Source organism: Procambarus clarkii, chromosome 69 (assembly GCF_040958095.1).
Source record: "Procambarus clarkii isolate CNS0578487 chromosome 69, FALCON_Pclarkii_2.0, whole genome shotgun sequence".
NCBI classification, from domain to species: Eukaryota; Metazoa; Arthropoda; class Malacostraca; order Decapoda; family Cambaridae; genus Procambarus; species Procambarus clarkii.
The window spans coordinates 6,160,711-6,186,279 of NC_091218.1; the positions used below are offsets into that span (position 1 = coordinate 6,160,711).

Consider the following 25,569-nt stretch of genomic DNA (forward strand, 5'->3'; position numbering starts at 1 on the left):
CCCTCCTTACTCCTGCCCACCCTCCTTACTCCAGCCCACCCTCCTTACTCCTGCCCACCCTCCTTACTCCTGCCCACCTTCCATACTCCTGCCCACCCTTTTTACTCCTGCTCACCCTCTTTACTCCAGCCCACCCTCCTTACTCCTGCCCACCCTCCTTACTCCTGCCCACCCTCTTTACTCCTGCCCACCCTCCTTACTCCTGCCCACCTTCCATACTCCTGTCCACCCTCCTTACTCCTGCCCACCTTCCATACTCCTGTCCACCCTCCTTACTCCTGCCCACCCTCCTTACTCCTGCCCACCCTCCTTACTCCTGCCCACCCTCCTTACTCCTGCCCGCCCTCCTTACTCCTGCCCACCCTCCTTACTCCTGCGCGCCCTCCTTACTCCTGCCCGCCCTCCTTACTCCTGCCCACCCTCCTTACTCCTGCCCACCCTCCTTACTCCTGCCCGCCCTCCTTACTCCTGGCTGCCCTCCTTACTGCTGGATGCCCCCTTACTTTTGCTCAAAGCACAATACCTAAAAAAAATTATTAAATTTTTCTAAAAATTTACTATGTTTTGATGGGAAAAATTTAGTCATAGAAACCTTAAATTTGTTTTATTTTGCCTAATAGGTAATACTGCTTCCATCTGTGCTCGGCTACCAAGGACGATAGCAAACACAACTTCTGCCCATTAATGATGGTAAGGACAATTTTATTCTTACTGTACTACCAGTGTGTGTGTGTGTGTGTATCATGATATTGTCATTAACTAGTGATGGTAAGTATATTTATTATGTTGTCATTAACTAGTGATGCTTTGTGTATTAACCCTTTAAGTGCACAACACATCATATGATGGGTTGAGGGACTTGCAGTAGCTTGCGCTCCAGATCATATGATGCATTGGAGTACCGCGCAAGATTTGAAAGGCCCGCAGGGTAGAGGGGACTCCCATACGCTGCTTAGGGGTTATAGTAAACAGACGCCATTTTGTAAAAAAATCCAGCTCACGCTACCATCGCGTGGGAGGCATCAGTTACCCAGCAGCCACCATGTTGAGCACACGGCCGAATGCTTCTGGGGCGCGCACCACACAATCACTCACCCAAGAGCAAATAACCAGTGAATTATTTTCTGATGGTGAGGAAAGTGATTTTGATGACTCTGACATTGATAAAGACTACACACAATTGACCGATGATAGCACGGACAATGAAAATGAGATACGGCCTCCCATGGCGAGGCCTATACGCTCACCCATACCACCTTGCCCAGTGTCTACTCCAATTCACCCACGACCACACAGTTCATGTGCTTATTTAGAGTCTGAGGATATTCTCGGTGACGAGTCAGAGGAAGGTGACTCTTTTTTTTGGTTTTAGTGAAGTGGAATCAGAACATAGTGTTACCGAGCCTGGTGCCAGTACTAGTGGTGTTACTGGGCGAGAATTTGTCGCGTCAGCAGCGTCTCACCCAGCCAAGCGCCACCGCATGGAACAACATGAGGCACCAAGAGTAGTGTAGTGATGGTGATGTTCTCGGGTAGTGTGGTGATGTTCACGTGCTTCCACCTTATGTGCATGTAGCGGCCGTACTGTGCATAGACGGGCTTCAGCTCCTGGTCCACGGTGTACATCGCTTCCTCGCCGTCATGCCCCTGTTGCGTCTCGCAGGACACCAGGTGTACTAGTGTGGAGTGATGGTGCTGGTTTTATTCCTCAAATTCCTGCCTTTGACAATAAAGACGGGATTACCGAGCTTTTCCCTGATAATGGAGAGGATATGAGTGAATTAGATTATTTTACAGCATTCTATGATGAGCCGCTCATGGAATATATTGTACACCAAACGAACCTTCATGCGACTCATCTCATTAGAAGAGAGATAACAGAATTTTCACGATTGCAACGTTGGAAAACCACCAATGTAGGTGAAATGTATGCATTTTTAGCAATATGTATGTTGATGAAGCACTGTGTCAAACACGCTATTACAGATTACTGGAGCAAAGATCTGACTATTCCAACACCTTTCTTAGGGAAATATATATCCCGAGATAGGTTTCAGATACTCCTCAGGTGTCTGCATTTTGCAAGTAATGAGGACCGGACAGAGGATGATTTACTTTGGCGAGTGAGGCACTATATGAATCAAGTGATTGATAAGTTCAGAGATTTTTACGTACCAGCACAGAAGCTGGTGATTGACAAATCCCTTGTGCTTTTCAAAGGATATGTTTCATTCAAGCAGTATATTCCCTCCAAACGAAACAGATTTGGATTGAAATTCTTTGTACTGTGTGACTGTGAAACAGGATACGTGTTACACATGATTCTGTATTCAGCTAGCGACGTAGACATTCCCGGTAACGACGAACATGGTTTCTCGGGTAGTGTGGTGAAGTCACTGATGGCACCATGGATGAACAAGGGCCACATCTTATACACAGATAATTACTATACAAGTCCATTGCTAACTAAGTTTTTGGTTGAAAATAGAACTGGATTGGTTGGCACAGTAAAGGCACGAAGGAGGGAAATGCCAGTGTTTGACAGTAGACTTGCAGTTGGTGAGTGCCAGCTACAGAAATGTGATCAAATACCCTCATTTCGGTGGAAAGACAAGAGAGAAGTGAACATGCTGACAACCGTTCATGAGGGTACAATGGTGAACAGTGGCAAGGTGAACTGTGTAACAAAAGAACCAGTATATAAGCCAGATTGTGTTCTTGACTACAATATCAACATGCGTTTGATTGATAAGGCTAACATGATGGTTGGCACTATCGAGTGTGTGCGGAAAACATTGAAATGGACGAAAAAAGTGTTTTTCCATCATGTTGACATGAGCATGTTGAACTGCTATAATATGTATCTGGTGAAAACTGGACGTAAACCTAGTTTCCGTGCGTTTGCTTTTACACTTGCAACACAGTTATTAGCAAAGTTTGGTAAAGATGTCCCTGGCATACAATCTTGAGGTTAACTTGAGATGATTTCAGGGCTTTAGTGTCCCCGTGGCCCGGTCCTCGACCAGGCCTCCACCCCCAGGAAGCAGCCCGTGACAGCTGACTAACACCCAGGTACCTATTTTACTGCTAGGTAACAGGGGCATAGGGTGAAAGAAACTCTGCCCATTGTTTCTCGCCGGCGCCTGGGATCGAACCCAGGACCACAGGATCACAAGTTCAGCGTGCTGTCCGCTCGGCTCCCTCCCTACAAAGACCAATCATGAACCCAGTGTTGCAGCATGCTGCAACACCCAGGCTTGCTCACATGGAAGCCTTTCAGCAACACTGACTAAAACATTTGCCACCAGCTGGAAAGCGTGCAATAGGCCAACGTGAATGCCTAGTATGTAAAACAACAAAAAGGAGAGTACAGAAACGTAAAGTGGGGTAAACATGGTGTGAAGTGTGTGCAGTGCCATTGTGTGCTGTCGACTGCTTCAACGACTACCACTCTCTAAGAATTCTAAATGTGTAATAATAGTGCAAAAACCTGTACATAGTGCGTGCTTGTGTGTACATATAATAATGAACATTGTGATTACATAATATAATGGCGTAATGGAAAACATTTGTGTGCACATGTGTATACTCGATGTATGTAACATTTATTGACAATGACTGTGATGTAACATTATGTGCAACACAATTAGTGACTAATATTACTAATAAAATAGGCCTAGACACTGTAAATAATGCCGCGAAAATAAATTTGTGGCAACTCTGGCTGCTTGAAGACCGCACGCGACGCCTCTGGGACACACCGTGCATGAGCGATCATGCATGGTGTGATGTCATCGCCCATCTTGTCGGCTCAATTACGTCATTGGTAAGTTCAATTGAATTTTTTGTTCTCGTGGTCAGGGAACACGACTTAACAGGTTAGGAAGAAAAAAATTTTTTTTTTTTTTTTGGTATGCGCCTCTGGGTAACAAATGCTAAATAGCCCGGAGGCACACAAGGGTTAATCTTGGTGTTTTCATTACCCAGTGATGGTGAGTGTATTCATCATATTGGCATTACCCAGTGATGGTGAGTGTATTCATCATATTGGCATTACCCAGTGATGGTGAGTGTATTCATCATATTGGCATTACCCAGTGATGTTGATTGTATTAGTCATGGTATTATTAACCAGTTTTGTTGAGTGTATTAACCCTCTGAAATGCATTAGCGCCTAATTTCGCTCGATCAAGGGGTGCGCATAACACCTTAACCACTGCACTGTGCCAAACGACAAATGCTTTTCGCCAATAACTGTCCCCACCGACAAAATTTTTTTTTTTTTGTACACGGTCAAAACACGCTCGCGGTAGGTTGGATACAAAATGAACTCTTGGGACCCTCCAGTGAGAGGCAGCTTTCTTTGAAAAATATTCCCAGAATGTCCTACGGCTGCTGGCTGGGTTAGTATTGAGTGAGTAACCATGGGGTGGTGCACGCGCCTCTGGCTCCCAAACACCTGTCTGACGCAGTATTGAAAGATCGCTCTCTGTCGGGGAAATTCAGACCTTATAGCTTGAAGAACATAAGGGTCATGATATTGATGAAGCTAGGCGCAATAAGGACCTAACACAAAGGTCGGATGCAAGTGATACCGCACCTATTAGGGTGATACAGCGAGCGTATCCAGTTGTAGCTGTGAACGCCACCCATGCCCACCTATGCCATCTCCAATTTATATAGGTGATACATAGATGAATCATTTTCTGGGTTCAGTGATGATGCATCTGATACAAGTAGCATAGATGAACAGTGTTAGCGGTTTCCATGGTGGTGTTTTCCATAGATATTTTCAAGATTAGCTGAATCTCTTCCAGAATGGCTGAATCTCTTCTAGATTGACTGACACTTGCTATAAATGACTGAATCTTCCAGTCAGGGACCTTACAAAGTGATATTTTCAAGACTACCTTACGCATTACGAGCTTGGCTACATACCACTTACAAGTCCTAAAGCCAAGGGTGTACATGAGTGCGTTATTTGCAAGCACATAGAACAAAGAAACAGCGAAAATCTATCTGTACCTGGTGCAACGAGAGCAAAGTCGCGCTTTGTACCCTGGACTACTTCATTGATTATTACTCACTTCCGAAGTACTGATTGTGTAATACAGTGTGTTAGTGTGTAAATAGTGTGTGAAACTATACATAGTGTAATCTTAGTGAATTTTTAGCAAGTAATATTGCAACAATAAACATTGTGGATACATTACTGACTCACAGTATCACAGTTCCATGGAACATTATGAACGTTCTGTTGTATACATATTGTAAATAACAAAAATATGCGTCATATACAATAAAAAAAACTAATAAAACCGCATTGGAAATACATAGAACAAATAATTGAAAATATATTTGTGGCAACTCACAATGCTTGAATGGCCTGCACGCTTGTTTCTGGTACGGGCGACCAGCCATGATGACGTCACAGCGCACCTTGTCCACGTCCCCACAGCCAAAGTAAGTGAAATTTTGTATTTATTTTTACATAGACATGTTCAGGGTTAAAAAAACATTTTTTGGGGAACACTTAATTTCATGTGCACGGGGAATGTCACAATAAACTCGGCGCATCACAGTGGTTAAGGCACTCGTAGATATATTGTAGGGTTCAAAACTTGGGTACAAGATGGATTCCTGAGGTGTTTGCCAGCTTGAAAAAAATTCCCAGCATTCCCCACGGTTGTGGGCAGGCTCATATTCAAGGTAGCAACCATTTTGTATGTATCCATATTGAGCTCCCAGTCTCTAGTTGGCCATGTTTTTGAGAAAACACTCTCTGATGTTGAAATACAGGGCATATTCCTTGAAGATGAGCATGCCAGTGATTTTGATAACTCAAATCTGGAAAAAGACCTAAGACAGGTGTCTGATACTAGTGATACAGATATTGAAGTGAACGATGTGGAGAGTATGTACAGTACACAACTCTCACAGCCCTGCCATACCGGCCTAGGTCATCACCATCAGTGGAACAACACAAATGAATTTTTGTATGTTCTACTGAACATTTAGTGCCAAATGCAATTTGTTCGGATTATCCGGGAATGCTTTAGAGTAGGGTTCGTTAGAGTGAGGATGCACTGTAATTGAATCACTAATATGCTCACAATACTTTTTGAGTATAGCGATGGATCACATTTTATTATATAAATATATCACACTACACACTATTGAATAATATTACTTGAAAAAAAACAGAAAAAAAATCAAAAACATTGAAATAATTAAGTAATAATATTTTTGTGGCAACTCCCGCCTGACAGCTCGGGTGGAGCTGACTGCCTCCGACGATTACTCTGTCAACGCCTCACGTTTGCCAGACTTCCTCGCCCTATTGTGGTCAAAATATGTCACAAATTATTTTCTATTTTTCTGTGATCAGGAAACACACATGAACACTTTTATATAACGTGTTGCAGGCTAATATCGCAAGAGAGCAGCCCAAGGGTTAACAAAAACCAACTAATAATATCAGGGGTTTCGCTGCCTGATGAGGGTATCGACATCATAAAACCAAAACACGCTGAGTCCCTGATGAAGGTAATGCCATCATCAATTAATGCATTTTTAAAAATCCCATTTATTGTCCAAATATTATGGGACTGGTTTTAAATGTGCCCCTTTATATTGTGAACAGTTTGATAGCAAAATGAATGACGTAGCATGAAAATTGAGGTTAGAAAGCTGAAAAGAGTACAGTTCATCCTCACTAACGAACCCCGTTCTAGCGAATTCCCAGAAGATCCGAACAAATTGAATTAGGTACTAAATGTTCAGTGGAACATACAAATGTTTGATTAAGCGAGGATTGTTCATCCAAGCAGTCACCGAGACCGAGCGTCGGAGGTGGCTGTCATCATCTATGATTAGCCAAAGTGTAAACAGTTATACAGTGTTTTATTATGCTTACCCATTGTTTCTAGGGATAAATGGTTGAAGGATGATAAAATGGTATCAAGGGTCATTGGTGAGAGTTATTGTCAGGGGGGGCAAGTGGTGTCAGTAGTTAGGGTTTATTGTTAGGGGGGGCAGGTGGTGTAAGTTATTCTCATGGAAGGCAGGTTGTCAGTGGTGTAAGTTGTCAGGGAAGCTGGAGTAATAGTGGTGTCAGGGGAGGCTGGTTGTGTCAGTGGTGGAAGTTGTCAGGGAAGATGGAGTAATAGTGGTGTCAGGGGAGGCAGGTTGTGTCAGTGGAGAGCTCTGGCTCGAGTTATCATGTAAATGGCAACACGTGGCTGGCGCCTCCATGCTCCACCTCAATAGTTCACTCACTGTCTACTTTTCACCAAATTAGCTGAGAAAATGTTACCATTTCAGTTGTTTGCAACACAAAGCTCTATCATATTCCATAGTCAAATTGAACAATTTATAATAAATTGTGGTGTCAGTGGTGAGAGGATGTATTAGGGGGTGGATAGGCGTCAGAGAAGGAGGGTGAGTAGAGACGCCAGCTGACTGCTGCAGCACTTGCCTGCCTCGATACTAAGCTCACTTGCTGCTTTTGACAAAATTAGGAGAGAAAATTTTACCATTTCAGTGGCTTGTAATGCATCGCTCTACCATATTCCGTAGTCAAAATGAAGAATTCATAATAAAGTGTGGGGTCAGTGGTGAGGGGATGTATTGGGGTGGGAGGGAGGGGTAAGGAGGCAGCTAGCCTCTATGCAGTAAACATTGGGTCGAGTTTCGTCGAGGTCTGGGTTCAAGGCCTGGTCTGAGGTCTGGCCTGAGGCCTGGTCTGAGGTCTGGCCTGAGGCCTGGTCTGAGGCCTGGCCTGAGGCCTGGTCTGGCCCAAGGCCTGTCAGTCTGGCTGCCACCCTCCCCCCCTCACTCCTATACCACCAACATGCTACAACCCCCCCCCCCTCCCCTCCCCTCCCGCACCTGACTACCAGCGGCCAGCCCTGACCCTCCTTCCCCTACCACCGGCGGCCAGCCCTGACCCTCCTTCCCCTACCACCGGCGGCCAGCCCTGACCCTCCTTCCCCTACCACCGGCGGCCCACCAACCACCCCTTTTCTTCAGTTTGTTGAGAAAATTATGTGATTTTGCTTTTTTGGATTCAATAATGCTCATATATGTAGAATTTTTAATCCAAATTGTTTGTAAATGATTGTTCTATCAAATGCCATAGTGAAAATGAAGACTTCAAAATAAATGAATTGTTTATGACTATTTATGTAGACTGATACAGTTGGCTTATGGAAATCCTGGCCATTACATCATATTTGCGGCCACCAATAACAGTCACATAGTTTAGATTTTAATATGGAATTGTTTACAATTGATTGTTCTATCATGTGCCATGTTCAAAATGATAAATACATAATAAATAGATTTTCTGTGATTTTTTGTTTTGTTGATAGTGGATGTAGGACCTTTGTTATTTTCACATGAAGGGGAGGGACAGCTTGGGGCTGACGGGTAGAACGAATTCCGCAGTGAAACGAATCGGCCTCGCCTCATATAACGCCTACGCCTCGTTCAAGTGAGGTCACACTGTATAAACATTTGAGTGTGGTTTGTGCGCTCACGGCCAATGCTCAGCCTTCGTTGCAGTGTGTGCCAGGTCGCTTGCCAGGCCAGCAAAAGAGTTAATCTTCCTTGGAGATTTCAATTTACCGAGTCTAAGATGGAGAATGGCAAACACAAATATCATAGCAGGGAATGACCCGGAAATAACCAACCACAGGTCAGAGAACTTTTGAGATTCTGTGACAAATTCTCGCTCAATAAACAGATTACAGAACCAACTAGGAACGAAAACACATTAGACTTGTTTTCTAGTCTGTTTTTGTTGTTTTCTAGTTTTCTAGACTTGTTTTCTAGTTCATCATTAGTTCACAAACAATGATGAACTAATCAGAGACATCACAATCTCAGATACTTCATACTCAGACTATAAGCTCATTGAAGTGCGAACTAACATAAATAACGGTAGTAGGTCTAAGAGACCCAACAAGCGAGAAGAAATATTCAATCAATTCAATTTTAACAATAAGAGGATCGACTGGGAAAAAATAAATGTAGACCTTGCAACCATTCAATGGGAGACAGTCGTAAACGACAAAACTCCCACACAGGGAATAGCTCAACTGACAGCGGAAGCTTACAAGGTCTGCTTGAAGCACGTGCCTGTGAGGAGGGGCAGAAAGAGGACCACTCTAGAAAGAGAACGCAGACAACTGTACAGGAGAAGGAAAAAAATAACGGAAATGCTTCGGCAGACACAACTATCACAAGCAAGGAAAATAAGCCTAAGCAGGGAGATCGAAGAAATAGAACAAACGTTGAAGCGATCATATGAGTCTTAGGAAATGGAATTGGAACAGAAAGTTATACAAGAGATAAGGAAAAATCCTAAATATTTTTTCACATACGCAAAATCAAAATCAAAAACCTCTACCAGTATTGGACCATTAATTACAAATGAAGGTACGTACACAGAGGACAACAAAGAGATTAGTGAAATTCTAAGAAGTCAGTATGAGGCTATGTTTAGCACACCAATAAACAACATGAAAGTTGATGACCCAGACAGCTTCTTTATGAATGACATTCATGCTGCAGATAATATAACGGATATTACCACAAACTCGGAAAACTTTGAAAGTGAAATTGACAATATGCCTATGCACTCAGCTCCTGGGCCTGACTCATGGAATTCAATATTCATAAAGAAATGTAAAGTACCAGTAGCGAGAGCACTCAGCGTAATTTGGAGAAAGAGACTGGATACAGGGGAGATACCAGCAGCACTTAAATCTGCAGATATAGCTCCGTTGCACAAGGGGGGGAGTAAAGCCTTGGCAAAAAATTATAGGCCAGTTGCACTAACATCACACATAATAAAAGTGGTGTTATTTCCCTATATACGTCTGTATATAGGGTAATAACACCACAAACAGTATTGTTGGGGGTGAAACTTTAGTGCGTCTGACCTTGAATGTGTGAAGGAAGCAGCCGCCACCTGACTGTGTGTAGCGACGTCTCTTAGTGCCTGAACTAACTATATCAACTTAGTTGTACAGTTGTGGTGAACAAAACATGTAGATACTTACATATAACATCTGTATATAGTGAATAAAAGCAAAAACAGTATTGTGGGAGGAGAATGTGGGTGAGGTAGGGAGGAAGTAGCAGCCAGAGGCGGGCTGCCACTGGTTGCCACTGCCACTCAGCATGCCAACTTAGTGGTTTGTTATGGTGAACACGAATGTAGATACTTATATGTAACGTCTGTATATAGTGAATAAGAGCAAAACAGTATGGTGGGAGGAGAATGTGGGCGAGTGAGGTGTTGAGGGAGTGAGTGGCAGCGAGTGGCTGGCTGGTGTGTGGTGGTCACTCCTCGTTGCTTTTTGACTCATATTAGTGACTTAATGGTACGTTATGGTGAACAAAACATGCAGATACTTATATATAACCTGTGTATATAGTGTAATAATCGACAAAGTATTTGTTCACTGTTTGATGAACATAATAATTGAATCAACAATATGCACACCATATTTTTGAGTACAGCGATGATTCACTCATTTTATTATATAAATATATCACACTACACACTATTGAATAATATTACAGCAAAAATACTATGAAAAATCAATACTATGAAAAATCAATCAGAGACATTGAAATAATTAGGTAATTATCTCTTTGTGGCCACTCCTGCCTGACAGCTGGCGAGCAACAGACCGCTTGGGACGCACGCTGAGTCAGCGCCTGTTTTTTGCCAGACTTCCCCGCCCTATAGCGGGCAATATATGCCACTTACGATTTTATTATTATTTTTCCCATGATCAGAGAACACAAATTAACAGGTTTAAAAGAAAAAATAATTTATTTTTGTATGCGCCTGTGGGTGACAAATGCTAAATAGCCTGGAGCCACACAAGGGGTTAAACATAATACAGGGTACATAACACAATCAAATTTGCCCATAGTAGGTAAGCACCATGTAAAGAATTTGGGAATAATGATGTCTAACGACCTAATGTTTAGGGAGCATAACCAAGCAAATATTGCGTCAGCCAGAAAAATGATGGATTACGAGAACTTTCAAATCCAGGGATCCCATCACAATGGTTGTGCTCTTCAAATCACTTGTGTTGTCGCATCATGAGTACTGCTCAGTACTGACTTTACCCTTCAGAGCAGGAGAGATTGCAGAAATAGAGGGAGTACAGAGAACATATACGGCATACATAGACCCGATAAAGCACCTAAATTATTGGGATTGTCTCAAAGCCCTCCAAATGTACTCACTAGAAAGACGACGAGAGAGATATCAAATAATATTCATATGGAAAATACTAGAGGGCCAGGTTCCAAATCTACACTGTAAAATAACAACATACTGGAGTGAATGATATGAAAGAAAATGCACAATAAAACCAGTGAAGAGCAGGGGTGCCGTAGGCACAGAGAACACTGTATAAACATCAGTGGTCCACGGTTGTTCAACATTCTCCCGGCAAGCATAAGAAATATTGCTGGGACAACTGTAGACATCTTCAAGAGAAAACTAGATAGGTTTCTCCAAGGAGTGCTGGACCAACCTGGCTGTGGTGGGTATGTGGGCCACTCCAAGCAACAGCCTGGTGGACCAAACTCTCACAAGTCAGAGTTTGAGGAGTAGAGAGTACTCCTCAAGTACTTCCAGTAGAGTAGAAGTAGGAGTAGAACAACTCCCAGAACCCCATCAAGCAGGTAAACCGCCTCTAGATACAATGAAGATAAGCCTTAGGCTACACAATGAAACTTGTAAAAGCAACTGTATTGCTGCTGCCTCTAATATCAACTGGGAGTTTGAAATAGGTGACATAGTGAATATCAACCTTGCAGTGCAAACATTTCTTCACAAAACTTTTAGCCTTGCCTTAAGGCTACCTTGAGGTGTTTTCTGGGCTTAGTGTCCCCGCTGCCCGGTCGTCGACCAGGCCTCCTCGTTGCTGGATTGGTCAACCAGGCTGTTGAATGCAGCTACTCGCAGCCTGACGTATGAATCACAGCCTGGTTAATCAGGTATCATTTGGAGGTGCTTATTGAGTTCTCTCTTGAACATTGTGAGGGGTCGGCCAGTTATGCCTATATTTAGTGGAAGAGTGTTGAACAGTATCAGGCCTCTGATGTTGACAGAGTTCTCTCAGAGTACCTATTGCACCTCTGCTCTTCAACGGGGGTATTCTGCACATGCTGCCATACCTTCCGGTCTCAAATGATATTATTTCTGTGTGCAGATTTGGGACCAGCCCCTCTACTATTTTCCACAAGTAAATTACAGTAGTTGCATGTCTCTGCACCTTTTCCAGTTTGTTGATGTGCTGCTTAAGATATGGGCACCATACAACCACTGCATATTCCAGTTTTGGTCTGACAATAGTTGTGAATAATTTCTTTAGTATTTTGCCATCCATGTATTTAAAAGCAATTCTGAAGTTAGAAAGTGTAGCATTGGCTCTTCACACAATGTTCTTTATGTGGTCCTCAGGTGATAGCTTTTTATCTAGAACCACTTCTAGATCTCTTTCTTTATCCGAATTCTTTAAAGATTTCTCACATTTCATAGAGGTGTCTGAATATAAAGTGAAAAAAATGCCAAAGGAGCTAAGTAAGAACAAAGCATTTGGTCCAGATGGAGTTTCACCATGGGTTGTGAGAGAATGTGCACTTGAGCTCAGCATTCCACTTAACAGATTTTTTCAGGCATCCCCGTGAACAGGAGTCCTAGCAGATGTGTGGAAAAAGGCTAACACAGAACAAATGTTTGCACTACAAGGTTGATATTCACTGTACTACCTATTTCAGATTCCCTGTTGATATTAGAGGCAGCAGCAATCTACAACAGTGGCAGCAGGGAAGATCCCATCAAATATAGACCTGTATCATTGACAAGTGTTATAGTCAAAATATTGGAAAAAACCAGCGTTGAATGTAATGAAACGCCATTTTCTGGGTGAGACCCGGAGGCTCCCCGGAGCTTTACCAGGCTGATATGCTAATGTCAGACTTTGGCATCAGTCATGTGTATGGAGTTCTAGGGCCTACCGGGGACCACGGCCAGAACCTGGCCCCCTCAGAGAGGCAAGGGGAGCAATGGCCTATAGAATGGCTTATGCATCGTTAACAATGCATAAGCAACAGGGCTCCATTAAGGAACATATAATCTCTTCCCACAACTAGACCATCACCAGAGAAGTCTTATCAAAAAACACGGAAATCATCGATAGATGCAGCGATAGCAGGCGGCTTGATATCTGCGAGGCACTACACATTAAGAAGTCGATACCAGCAATCAACAGCCAATTAATGCACAACTATATTCTACCCACTTCAAGACTCCGCACCAATATAGAAGCATCAAGAAATATGGGCCAATAGGCCCATTGCAGTTACTTACATTCTTCCTTTTAACTTACAAAATATTATACCCATTGTTTCGTGTTCTGTCTTGTGTTGAAAATTTGTTTTCACCTCATCCAAAACTGTTGTAACATATCACCTCACCCAAATGCAGGTATAAAATCAAAGCTGTTTAACCCTTACACTGCTCAGGGGTCCTGGGGACATTTACACCCCTGTGCGCAAGAAAAAAAAAATTCTAAATTTTTTTTTCGTCTTCTAGACATGTTAATTTGTGTCCCCTGAGCACGGGAAAAATTAAAAAAAATCGTAGGTGACATATTTTGGGCGCAATTGACCGAGGAAGTCTGGCAAAAAGTGGGTGTTGACAGAGTGGTCAGACCCGGTCAGCGTCACCCGCGCTGACAGGTGGCAGTTGCCACAAAGATATTATTACCTAATTGTTTCAATGTCTTCGATTGATTTTTTCTTAGTTTTTTTGCAGTAATATTATTCAATAGTGTGTATTGTAATATATTTATATAATAAAAGTGGTGAATAATCGCTATACAGTACTCAAAAGTATGATGTGCATATTAGTGATTCAATTATTATGTTTATAAAACAATAAACAAATAGTTTTGCTGCTATTACACTCTATACACAGGTTATATATAAGTATCTGCATGTTTTGGTCACCATAACGAACCACTAAGTTGGTATTGAGAGTCGAAAAGCAACGAAGAGTTACCACCACACACCAGCCAGCCACTCGCTGCCACTCCCTCAACACACGCACTAAACTTTCTTTCCCCAACAATACCATTTGTGGTGTTATTACACTATATACAGACGTTATATATAAGTATGTATATATTTTGTTCACCACAACTGTACAGCTAAGCTGATATAGTTAGTTCAGGCACTAAGAGTCGTCGCTATACACAGATGGCGGCTGGCGGCTCCCTCACTCATTCAAGGTCACACGTACTAAACTTTCTCCCCCAACAATACTGTTTGCAGTGTTATTACCCTATATACACATATTATATATAAGTATCTACATGTTTTATGCACCGTAACTGTACACCTAAGCTTGTAGTGCGCCCAAAGAGCATAGTGGCCACCCTCTAAACAGCTAGACAAATCGTGCAGACGACGTTACCTCTGTCACCCAAATGGCTCCTCCCAGCATAATCCTTTTGCTGTTATTACACTAATACACACATTATATATAAGTATCTACATTTGTGTTCACCATAGAGAACCACTGACCTGGTATGGTGAATGCAAACAATAAAAGGTGGCCACACAGTCAGTAAACGATGCTGTCTCCCTCCGTCTTTCAGCATCACTCCTCCCACAGCGCTAATTATTACAACAATCCTGCTATTATCACAACCCCTGGTTATTTATATCACAGTCATGGGTCATCTGTAATATTGTCATCGCTAAATAATAACAATTATATATTTATTTTGACATTTTTCGGCGATGCTGTGGTCACAAGCTGAACAGCAAAGCTGTTCGCTCATGCTGCGTGCGCCAGCCTTGGTTGCTCCAACAGTACTATGCCTCTTACACCTGAGAATATTGCCCACGATTTTTAAAAAAAATGGCGTCTGTTTACAAGAGCCCTGAGGAAGCTTCTGTGAACCCGGTGTAGCCGCGGGCCATTTGAATCGGGCCTGGCACCCTATGGCGTATATATACGCCATGCGCACTGTGGGACATGTTACTCAGGGCGTATATATACACCATGCGCAGTTTAAGGATTAAACTCTGTTTAGTGTTTGCAAGTTATAGTTGTGTGTGTGTAAACTAAAGTCTTTGAAAATGTAATAGGTTATTACGAAACGCGTTCAAGTGTCGCGTCAAACTAGAAATAAAAATAAATTTTGGAGAATTTATTTTTCAATTACCATCAACAGTGAAAAGAAATATAAGAAATATTGAGAAAATTCGTGTCAGAATTATTAATCTTACTTTTTCGGTCATATTTAATAATATATGTCTACAGGAAAGACTGCTACCAAAATATACTAATATATATATATATATATATATATATATATATTAGTATATTTTGGTATATATATATATATATATATATTAGTATATTTTGGTAGCAGTCTTTCCTGTAGACATATATTATTAAATATGACCGAAAAAGTAAGATTAATAATTCTAACACGAATTTTCTCAATCTTTCGTACATTAAGCTTCACTGTTGGAGGTATTAAGCTTCACTGTTGGAGGTATTAAGCTTCACTGTTGGAGGTAAGCTTCACTGTTTTTTATTTACCTCCAACAGTGAAGCTTAATGTACGAAAGATTGAGAAAATTCGTGTTAGAATTATTAATCTTACTTTTTCAGTCATATTTAATAATATATATATATATATATATATATATATATATATATATATATATATATATATATATATATATATATATATATATATATATATGTATATATATATGTGTGTGTGTATCACGAAAAATAAACACGTGATTAAAAATGTGACAATGTCAGACCACGGAGGAAAAATGAAACATGAATTTCCTTAAGTACTTTCGTATATTAGTACATCTTCAGAAGGAGTGAAGATTAATACATCTTCACTCCTTCTGAAGATGTATTAATATACGAAAGTACTTAAGGAAATTCCTGTTTCATTTTTCCTCCGTGGTCTGACACTGTCATATATATATATATAAGGCACAACTCTCCTAAACACGAGAGTGAAGTATACAACTTTAGAACACTTTCCCACCAGGAGACTCGAACCCTAGCCAGCACAGAAGCCTTCCAGCAACTGGCATAACAGGTACGCCTTAACCCGCTCCACCACCAGCTCAGACCCTTAAAAGAGATGGTAATTTCGGAGTATTTAAATACACCAAAGATCACCACCTCCCAAGAGCACTAGAGCAAGTGAGGGGTCATTTCTGTGCTGGCTAGGGTTCGAGTCTCCTGGTGGGAAAGTGTTCTAAAGTTGTATACTTCACTCTCGTGTTTAGGAGAGTTGTGCCTTAAGCATAGACACTGTGTCTTCCCATATTAACAGGGACTTGATGAAATAAACGTATAAATGACCCCTCACTTGCTCTAGTGCTCTTGGGAGGTGGTGATCTTTGGTGTATTTAAATACTCCGAAATTACCATCTCTTTTAAGGGTCTGAGCTGGTGGTGGAGCGGGTTAAGGCGTACCTGTTATGCCAGTTGCTGGAAGGCTTCTGTGCTGGCTAGGGTTCGAGTCTCCTGGTGGGAAAGTGTTCTAAAGTTGTATACTTCACTCTCGTGTTTAGGAGAATTGTGCCTTAAGCATAGACACTGTGTCTTCCCATATTAACAGGGACTTGATGAAATAAACGTATAAATGACCCCTCACTTGCTCTAGTGCTCTTGGGAGGTGGTGATCTTTGGTGTATTTAAATACTCCGAAATTACCATCTCTTTTAAGGGTCTGAGCTGGTGGTGGAGCGGGTTAAGGCGTACCTGTTATGCCAGTTGCTGGAAGGCTTCTGTGCTGGCTAGGGTTCGAGTCTCCTGGTGGGAAAGTGTTCTAAAGTTGTATACTTCACTCTCGTGTTTAGGAGAGTTGTGTCTTAAGCATAGACACTGTGTCTTCCCATATTAACAGGGACTTGATGAAATAAACGTATAAATGACCCCTCACTTGCTCTAGTGCTCTTGGGAGGTGGTGATCTTTGGTGTATTTAAATACTCCGAAATTACCATCTCTTTTAAGGGTCTGAGCTGGTGGTGGAGCGGGTTAAGGCGTACCTGTTATGCCAGTTGCTGGAAGGCTTCTGTGCTGGCTAGGGTTCGAGTCTCCTGGTGGGAAAGTGTTCTAAAGTTGTATATATATATATATGTCGTACCTAGTAGCCAGAACTCACTTCTCAGCCTACTATGCAAGGCCCGATTTGCCTAATAAGCTAAGTTTTCATGAATTAATTGTTTTTCGTATCTAACCTACCTAACCTAACCTAACCTAACTTTTTCGGCTACCTAACCCAACCTAACCTATAAAGATAGGTTAGGTTAGGTTAGGTAGGGTTGGTTAGGTTCGGTCATATATCTACGTTAATTTTAACTCCAATAAAAAAAAATTGACCTCATACATGTTGAAATGGGTAGCTTTATCATTTCATAAGAAAAAAAATAGAGAAAATATATTAATTCAGGAAAACTTGGCTTATTAGGCAAATCGGGCCTTGAATAGTAGGCCGAGAAGTGCGTTCTGGCTACTAGGTACGACATATATATATATATATATATATATATATATATATATATATATATATATATATATATATATATATATATGTCGTATCTAGTAGCATATATATATATATATATGCTATATATATATATATATATATACATATATATATATATATATATATATATATATATATATATATGTATATATATATATATATATAGCATATATATATATATATATATGCTACTAGGTACGACATATATATATATATATATATATATATATATATATATATATATATATATATATATATATATATATATATATATATATATATATATATATATATATGTCGTACCTAGTAGCATATATATATATATATATGCTATATATATATATATATATATACATATATATATATATATATATATATATATATATATATATATATATATATATATATATATATATATATATATATGTATATATATATATATATATATAGCATATATATATATATATATGCTACTAGATACGACATATATATATTTATATATATATATATATATATATATATATATATATATATATATATATATGTCGTACCTAGTAGCCAGAACGCACTTCTCAGCCTACTATGCAAGGCCCGATTTGCCAAATAAGCCAAGTTTTCCTGAATTAATAAATTTTCTCTAATTTTTTTCTTATGAAATGATAAACCTACCCATTTCATTATATACGAGGTCAATTTTTTTTTATTGGAATTAAAATTAACGTAGATATATGATCGAACCTAACCAACCCTACCTAACCTATCTTTATAGGTTAGGTTAGGTAGCCGAAAAAGTTAGGTTAGGTTAGGTAGTCGAAAAACAATTAATTCATGAAAATTTGGCTTATTAGGCAAATCGGGCCTTGCATAGTAGGCTGAGAAGTGCGTTCTGGCTACTAGGTACGACATATATATATATATATATATATATATATATATATATATATATATATATATATATATATATATATATATATATATATATATATATATATATATATATATATATATATATATATACAGTGGTACCTCGCATAACGATCGCCCCAAAGACGAACATTTTGGGTAACGAACGGCCCGATCAGTGTCAAATCGTCCCGTATGACGAACGCTGGTTTGAGTAACGTCAACACCACATGGTGGGGTCGCGCTGCTTCTTGCACATTCTTAGACGCCTCGGACGATGCACATAAATTATGTTGTTCTTGTTTAAAGATGCTAATGATGCTGGGATATAAAAGGGTGACTGCCGAGATGTTGCAAAGCATTGACGTTTTTGCAGGAAAAAAGAAATGAAATGTCTGATATACAACAAATGTCAAAAAGGTTCGTTCGGTGTTCGGCAGGTAGGCTGCTCCATTATAACAATCTTTCTTTGTTTCAAATGTGTTCCATTTGTTTTGTAATTTTCATTTACATCTCAATAATGGAGAAGCCTATCTTACATACACTGAATAAACCATTATGACATTTTCCTTTCTTCAAATGTGTTCAATATTTATTTTTCATTTGTCTTATAGCAAAAGGTTCGTTCGGTGGTCGGCAGGTAGGCTGCTCCATGTTTCTTACATACAAAAAATGTAAATAATAAAAAAAAATGAAGAATTTTGAAAACCAGTACAAATGTCAAAAAGGTTCGTTCGGTGGTCTACAGGTCGGCTGCTCCATGTTTCTTAAATAAAAAAAATAAAAAAAAATAAAAGAACTATTGAAACAATTTGAAAAATGGACAAATGCCATAAAGGTTTGTTCAGTGTTTGTCGGGTAGGCTGCTCCATTATTGAGACGTAAGTGACAAATACAAAACAAATGGAACACATTTGAAACAAAGAAAGATTGTCATAATGGAGCAGCCTACCCGACAAACACTGAACGAACCTTTTGTTTTAACGAATATGAAAGACTAGGGCTGTTGGCTGGGTTAGTACTGCCTGAGCAACCATTTGTAGCACACGTGCCTCTGGCTCTCAAACACCTGTCCCACACGGTGTTGAAAGACTGCGCTCAGTCCGTGCAATTCAGACCCCTATTGTTTGAAGAACATAAGGGTCATAACATTGGTGAAGCTAGGCGCAATAAGGGCTTAACACAACGGTCGGATGCCAGTGATGCAGCACCTATGAGGATGATACAGCGAGCGTATCCAGTTGTAGCTCTGAGCCCCACCCTTGCCATCTCCAATTTATATAGATGATACAGAGATGAATCGTTTTCTGCGTTCAATGATGACGCATCTGATACAAGTTGCATAGATGAACAGTGTTAGCGGCTTCCATGGTGGTGTTGTTCATTGATATTTTCAAGAATACCTGAATCTCTTCCTGACTGATGGACACTCTTTGAGGCTAGCTGAATCTCTTCCTGACTGATGGACACTCTTTGAGGCTAGCTGAATCTCTTCCTGTGTGGGACCTTACAAAGCGATCTTTTCAAGACTACCTTACAAATTGAGCTTTTCCTATAATCGTTTCAATACTACCTTATGCTTTACAAGCTTGGCTACATACCACCTACAAGTACTAAAGCCAAGGGTGCACACGAGTTCGTTATTTGCAAGCACACAGAACGATGAAACAGGAAACGAAAATCTATCTGTAGCTGGTGCAAGGAGAACAAAGTCGCGCTGTGTACCATGGACTACTTCGTTGACTATTACGCACCTCCAAAGTACTGAGTGTGTAATACTTTGTGTTACTGTGTAAATAGTATGTGAAACTGTACATATTATAATTTTAGTGAATTTTTACCACGTAATATTGTGACTAAACATTTATTGTGGACACATTACTGACACATGTATCACAGTTTCATGGAAAATTATGAACATTCTACTGTATACATATTGCAAAGGTCACAAATATGCATCATATACGATAAAAGAAACAAATAAAACCGCGTTGAAAATGTATAGAAAAAATATTTGAAAATATATTTGTGGCAACATGCAGTGCTTGAATGGCCTGCGCGACCGTGTCTGGGAGCTTCACACACGGGTGACCAGGCCCTGATGACGTCACAGCGCACCTTGTCCACGCCCTCACACCCAAAGTAAGTGGAATTTGGTAATTATTTTTACATAGACATGTTCAGGGATGGTAATTTATCATTTTGCAAAGAAAAATTATATTTTGGGGAACATTTGATGTAATGCACACTGGGTGAATTTCACAATAAACACAGTGCATCACACTGGTTACATGGGGCACACTTGTTTTGTATGACGTCCGTTTCACATGACAAACATGGAACGGATTAAATTCGTTATACGAGGTACCACTGTATATATATATATATATATATATATATATATATATATATATATATATATATATATATATATATATATATATATATATATTAAATATATATATATATATATATATATATATATATATGTCGTACCTAGTAGCCAGAACGCACTTATCAGCCTACAATGCAAGGCCCGATTTGCCTAATAAGCCAAGTTTTCATGAATTAATATGTTTTCTCTAGCTTTTTTCTTACGAAATGATAAAGCTACCCATTTCATTATGTGTGAGGTCAATTTTTTTTTAATGGAGTTAAAATTAACGTAGATATATGACCGAACCTAACCAACCCTACCTAACCTAACCTAACCTATCTTCATAGGTTAGGTTCGGTTAGGTAGCAGAAAAAGTTAGGTTAGGTTAGGTCAGGTAGGTTAGGTAGTCGAAAAAACATTAATTCATGAAAACTTGGCTTATTAGGCAAATCGGGCCTTGAATAGTAGGCTGATAAGTACGTTCTGGCTATTAGGTACGACATATATATATATATATATATATATATATATATATATATGTCGTACCTAGTAGCCAGAATGCACTTTTCAGCCTACTATGCAGGGCCCGATTTGCCTAATAAGCCAAGTTTTCATGAATTAATTGTTTTTCGACTACCTAACCTACCTAACCTAACCTAACCTAACTTTTTTGGCTACCTAACCTAACCTAACCTATAAAGATAGGTTAGGTAGGGTTGGTTAGGTTCGGTCATATATCTACGTTAATTTTAACTCCAATAAAAAAAATTTGACCTCATACATAATAAAATGGGTAGTTTTATCATTTCATAAGAAAAAAATTAGAGAAAATATATTAATTCAGGAAAACTTGGCTTATTAGGCAAATCGGGCCTTGCATAGTTGGCTGAGAAGTGAGTTCTGGCTACTAGGTACGACATATATATATATATATATATATATATATATATATATATATATATATATATATATATATATATATATATATATATATATATATATGCGAACAAGCCTGAATGGTCCCCAGGACAATATGCAACTGAAAACTCACACCCCAGAAGTGACTCGAACCCATACTCCCAGGAGCCACGCAACTGGTATGTACAAGACGCCTTAATCCACTTGACCATCACGACCGGACATAATGAGGTGATAGCCGAGGCTATTTGAACCACCCCACCGCCGGCACTCGGATAGTAATCTTGGGCATAGCATTTTACCAAATCACCTCATTCTTTGGGGCACACGTGAGGAACACAAATGCGAACAAGCCTGAATGGTCCCCAGGACAATATGCAACTGAAAACTCACACCCCAGAAGTGACTCGAACCCATACTCCCAGGAGCCACGCAACTGGTATGTACAAGACGCCTTAATCCACTTGACCATCACGACCGGACATAATGCTATGCCCAAGATTACTATCCGAGTGCCGGCGGTGGGGTGGTTCAAATAGCCTCGGCTATCACCTCATTATGTCCGGTCGTGATGGTCAAGTGGATTAAGGCGTCTTGTACATACCAGTTGCGTGGCTCCTGGGAGTATGGGTTCGAGTCACTTCTGGGGTGTGAGTTTTCAGTTGCATATTGTCCTGGGGACCATTCAGGCTTGTTCGCATTTGTGTTCCTCACGTGTGCCCCAAAGAATGAGGTGATTTGGTAAAATGCTATGCCCAAGATTACTATCCGAGTGCCGGCGGTGGGGTGGTTCAAATAGCCTCGGCTATCACCTCATTATGTCCGGTCGTGATGGTCAAGTGGATTAAGGCGTCTTGTACATACCAGTTGCGTGGCTCCTGGGAGTATGGGTTCGAGTAACTTCTGGGGTGTGAGTTTTCAGTTGCATATTGTCCTGGGGACCATTCAGGCTTGTTCGCATTTGTGTTCCTCACGTGTGCCCCAAAGAATGAGGTGATTTGGTAAAATGCTATGCCCAAGATTACTATCCGAGTGCCGGCGGTGGGGTGGTTCAAATAGCCTCGGCTATCACCTCATTATGTCCGGTCGTGATGGTCAAGTGGATTAAGGCGTCTTGTACATACCAGTTGCGTGGCTCCTGGGAGTATGGGTTCGAGTCACTTCTGGGGTGTGAGTTTTCAGTTGCATATTGTCCTGGGGACCATTCAGGCTTGTTCGCATTTGTGTTCCTCACGTGTGCCCCAAAGAATGAGGTGATTTGGTAAAATGCTATGCCCAAGATTACTATCCGAGTGCCAGCGGTGGGGTGGTTCAAATAGCCTCGGCTATCACCTCATTATGTCCGGTCGTGATGGTCAAGTGGATTAAGGCGTCTTGTACATACCAGTTGCGTGGCTCCTGGGAGTATGGGTTCGAGTCACTTCTGGGGTGTGAGTTTTCAGTTGCATATTGTCCTGGGGACCATTCAGGCTTGTTCGCATTTGTGTTCCTCACGTGTGCCCCAAAGAATGAGGTGATTTGGTAAAATGCTATGCCCAAGATTACTATCCGAGTGCCGGCGGTGGGGTGGTTCAAATAGCCTCGGCTATCACCTCATTATGTCCGGTCGTGATGGTCAAGTGGATTAAGGCGTCTTGTACATACCAGTTGCGTGGCTCCTGGGAGTATGGGTTCGAGTCACTTCTGGGGTGTGAGTTTTCAGTTATATATATATATATATATATATATATATATATATATATATATATATATATATATATATATATATATATATATATATATATTATATATATATATATATATATATATATATATATATATATATATATATATATATATATATATATATATATATTTTAGTATATTTTGGTAGCATTCTTTCCTGTAGACATTATTAAATATGACCGAAAAAGTAAGATTAATAATTCTAACACGAATTTTCTCAATATTTCTTATGTTTCTTTTCACTGTCGATGGTAATTGAAAAATCAGTTCAACAAAATTCATTTTTATTTCTAGTCTGACGCCACACTTGAACGCTTTTCGTAATAACTTATTACATTTTCAAAGACTTTAGTTTACACACACACAACTATAACCTGCAAACACTAAACAGATTTCTTACTATGCTATAATTCAAATGGCTTTTCATTTTATATACCTGCATTTGGGTGAGGTGATATGTTACAACAGTTTTGGATGAAGTGAAAACAAACTTTCAACACAAGATAGAACACGAAATATCGGGTAAAGTTAAAGGGGAAGAATGGAAGTAAATGCAAAGGGCCTATTGGCCCATATTTCTTGATGCTTCTATATTGGTGCGGAGTCTTGAAGTGGGTAGAATATAGTTGTGCATTAATTGGCTGTTGATTGCTGGTGTTGACTTCTTAATGTGTAGTGCCTCGCAGATATCAAGCCGCCTGCTATCGGTGTATCTATCGATGATTTCCGTGTTTTTTGTTAAGACTTCTCTGGTGATGGTATGGTTGTGGGAAGAGATTATATGTTCCTTAATGGAGCCCTGTTGCTTATGTATCGTTAATCGCCTGGAAAGAGATGTTGTTGTCTTGCCTATATACTGAGTTCTTTGAGGCTTACAGTCCCCAAGTGGGCATTTGAAGGCATAGACGACATTGGTCTCTTTCAAACCGTTCTGCTTTGTGTCTGGAGAGTTTCTCATGAGTAGGTTGGCAGTTTTCTTGGTTTTATAGTAAATCGTCAATTGTATCGTCTGATTTTTGTCTGTAGGGATAACGTTTCTATTAACAATCTCTTTCAGGACCCTTTCCTGCATTTTATGAGCTGTGGAAAAGAAGTTCCTGTAAAATAGTCTAATAGGGGGTACAGGTGTTGTGTTAGTTGTCTCTTCAGAGGTTGCATGGCGTTTCACCTTCCTTCTTATGATGTCTTCAACGAAACCATTTGAGAAGCCGTTGTTGACTAGGACCTGCCTTACCCTACAAAGTTCTTTATCGACTTGCTTCCATCCTGAGCTGTGGCTGAGAGCACAGTCGACATAAGCATTAATAACACTCCTCTTGTACCCGTCTGGGCAGTCACTATTGGCATTGAGGCACATTCCTATGTTTGTTTCTCTAGTGTAGACTGCAGTGTGGAAACCTCTGCTCCTTTCCATGACTGTTACATCTAGAAATGGCAGCTTCCCATCCTTCTCCATCTTGTAGGTGAAACGCAACACAGAATTCCGCTCAAATGCGTCCTTCAGCTCCTGCAGATGTCTGACCTTAGGTACCTGAGTAAAAATGTCATCAACATACCTGCAGTATATGGCCAGTTTCAAGTTCATGTCGACTAAGACCTTTTGTTCGATGGTACCCATATAGAAGTTCGCAAACAGAACACCTAGGGGAGAACCCATAACGACCCCATCTACTTGCTTATACATGTGCCCATCCAGGCTCAAGAAGGGTGCCTCTTTAGTACAAGCTTGGAGTAGTTTAATTAGAATGTTTTCTGGTATGTCAAGAGGAGTACAGGTCAGCTCACGATACACTCTGCCCGCTATATATATATATATATATATATATATATATATATATATATATATATATATATATATATATATATATATATATATATATATATATATATATTATTAAATATGACCGAAAAAGTAAGATTAATAATTCTAACACGAATTTTCTCAATCTTTCGTACATTTCTTTTCACTGTTGGAGGTAATTCAAAAATCAATTCTCCAAAATTCA

General features: G+C 40.1%; 1 protein-coding gene across 1 annotated transcript in view; it reads left to right on the forward strand.

The window, feature by feature from the left end:
* The first annotated feature begins 626 nt into the window (after nucleotides 1–626).
* Nucleotides 627–25,569, forward strand: part of LOC138355924 (uncharacterized) — a 35,250-nt gene continuing 10,307 nt past the window's right edge. Inside the window, exon 1 of the mRNA XM_069311473.1 lies at nucleotides 627–690. Within this exon, the coding sequence (XP_069167574.1) occupies nucleotides 685–690 (6 nt within the window). The 5' untranslated portion in view covers nucleotides 627–684. The remainder of the gene's footprint in view (nucleotides 691–25,569) is intronic.